This window comes from Penaeus monodon, chromosome 40, assembly GCF_015228065.2.
Source record: "Penaeus monodon isolate SGIC_2016 chromosome 40, NSTDA_Pmon_1, whole genome shotgun sequence".
Lineage (NCBI taxonomy): Eukaryota > Metazoa > Arthropoda > Malacostraca > Decapoda > Penaeidae > Penaeus > Penaeus monodon.
In genome coordinates this window covers 31,783,488-31,785,987 of record NC_051425.1, presented here as the reverse complement: position 1 = coordinate 31,785,987, position 2,500 = coordinate 31,783,488, and the positions used below count along the sequence as shown (strand labels likewise).

The window sequence follows — 2,500 nt, the reverse complement described above, 5'->3', positions numbered from 1 at the left end:
GCGCTGCCATTATGTAATAGCCTCTCATACGATCCATCCACCATATTGAATTCACCATCGTTCAGGAAGCAACACAATTTCGAGAAAGTTTTGTTTGATTTTTGCATTTTTGAGTAATTTGTTTGCGAGTTGCAAATGTCCATTTTATACAGTAATAGCAAGAGCCAAAATTAAACCCTTTTGCCAGTTTATTAATTTAACATATCTAATTAGAATGAGACACAAAAGATCACATGAATTTTATTGGATGAAGTGAATATTCCATGCACTGGCTAAGAATGTGTCTGGGGCAGGGTTTTTTTTTTAAGTGCCCTATCCTACAAGGGCCGCGGTGGCCGAGTGGTTAGAGCATCGGACTCAAGACTGGCACGACAGCAATCTGAGTTCGAGGGTTCGAGTCACCGGCCGGCGCGTTCTTCCTTTGGGCAAGGAACTTCACCTCGATTGCCTGCCTAGCCGCTTGGTGGATAAGCCAGCCCAAGTCAGCGCTAGTCCCAAGCCCGGATAAAATAGAGAGAATGATTACCTAAAAGGTAACACCGGCACTCTCCGTGGAAAGGAACTGGGGACCCTACCACGTACTCACTCCAAGAGCATCATAACATGAAAAATACAATTAAGTATCATGCTGTGACCACGGCGGCTCAAACATGAACCTACCGTTATAAAAAATCCTACAAGGACATTGGCGATCGTGGATTTCCATGATTTTCTTGGCAATTTAGAGCGGTGGTTTGCCGTTGCCTTCCGCCTGGTGTTTTTTATCGAGTCACCATCTCTATTTACCCGATTCTGGGACCGGCACTGACTTGGGCTGGCTTGCCCACCCAGTGGCCAGGTAGGCAATCGAGGTGAAGTTCCTTGCCCAAGGGAACAACGCGCCGGCCGGTGACTCGAACCTTCGAACTCAGATTGCCGTTGTGACAGTCTTGAGTCCGATGCTCTAACCACTCGGCTACCGCGGCCTGATGACTTCTTGATAAACCTTTTTTAAAAGATTTAGGCATTATTGTATCCAGAATCACCAGGACTGCCCTCTTGTCTTTACAGAAAAAGATGCACAATTACAAGAGAAAAACAAACCATGGGAATACCCCTAAAGATGTGATGGAGCGTGCAGTTCATGAAGTTCTTGTAGCAAAAAGGCCATGTCGTGCTGTGGCAAAAGATTTCAATATTCCTCATGTAACCCTCCGCAGATACTGTTTGAAAAATACGAACAGTCAAACAGAGCGAGAAAATGAAGTTGTCAAAGTGAGACTAGAAGAGTATGGATGGATATTGTAGAGGAAGCAGCAAAGAGAAAGTCAGTACAAAAACTGGCAAAAAGAACACAAAGGCAGCTAGGCCCTTGAGCAGGAATCGGAGACAAGCAGCGAGAACAACACCATGCCAGACATGACATCTGATGAGGAGGAACCTTCTGACTGTGACAGCAATGCAGACAACCAGATGCTTGGAAATCCTACGGAAGCTAAGGTTGGAGATTACATCCTCATACGATTCGCTGGTAAGAGGGTAGTCCACTACTATGTTGGACTAATGTTGGACATCAATGATGATGATGCAATAACATCAAAGATCATGAAACGTCTTCCTATGAAAGACAGCTATACGTTCTCAATGCCTGAGGATGCTGAACTCTTCACACATGAAAGGGAAGATGTCATTTTCATTCTGCCAAAGCCATCTAGCATGGGCGGTACCAGGCACTGTCAACAGAAAATTGTGTTCCCCGTAGATCTTTCGGCCTACAAACTTGAGTAAATGGGTTAATTATGATCTAATTATCATGCTTATTGTGAGCAAGTTGCAATATGGTGTCTAATGTGCTCAGTAAAATAGGCAGACTATTACTTCATAAACTTCTGACCTCAAATTATGTCTTATTTTGTATATGTATTATATATTTGTTGATTTTGGTTAATCAGACTTGTAACCTTATCAATGTATGTATCATTGAAATACAAAGCTGTCTTTTTTGTATTTTTCTGACAGTCACAAAGAATTATGGGCGCGGTTAGCTATACAGCAGGACCAAATTTGTTCCAACCATAGTGATTCCTTTGCATGTAAGACACTCAAAAAAGCAAAGGGATTGGTAAAAGATCCAATGCCAACATAATTCATGGATGCTCCTCTTTTACAAGTGTGTCCTAACCCGCGCCATTTTATGTTCCAGCCTGGTTGGAACATTTTGACTGGGATCACAAAAATATTTTCATCTCAATACTGTGCAGTTTCTCTACTGAACTTTTGTGATAAATCTGTAGCCCATGTATGTAGGTTTTTAAGGAGCATAGAGATAACAAATAAATACAGTTAGATTTCAGCAAATTTGACTTTTTGTGAAAAATGTTCCAACCTCTCCCATATATATATATATATATATATATATATATATATATATATATATATATATATATATATATATATATGTGTGTGTGTGTGTGTGTGTGTGTGTGTGTGTGTGTGTGTGTGTGTGTGTGTGTGTGTGTGT

The 2,500-nt window shown here is 41.3% G+C and overlaps 1 protein-coding gene across 1 annotated transcript in view; it reads left to right on the top strand.

Moving 5' to 3' along the window:
• LOC119598100 (monocarboxylate transporter 9-like) overlaps window positions 1-1,853 on the top strand; it is a 13,099-nt gene extending 11,246 nt beyond the window's left edge. Inside the window, exon 6 of the mRNA XM_037947721.1 lies at window positions 1,051-1,853. Within this exon, the coding sequence (XP_037803649.1) occupies window positions 1,051-1,052 (2 nt within the window). The 3' untranslated portion in view covers window positions 1,053-1,853. The remainder of the gene's footprint in view (window positions 1-1,050) is intronic.
• Window positions 1,854-2,500: the final 647 nt, after the last annotated feature.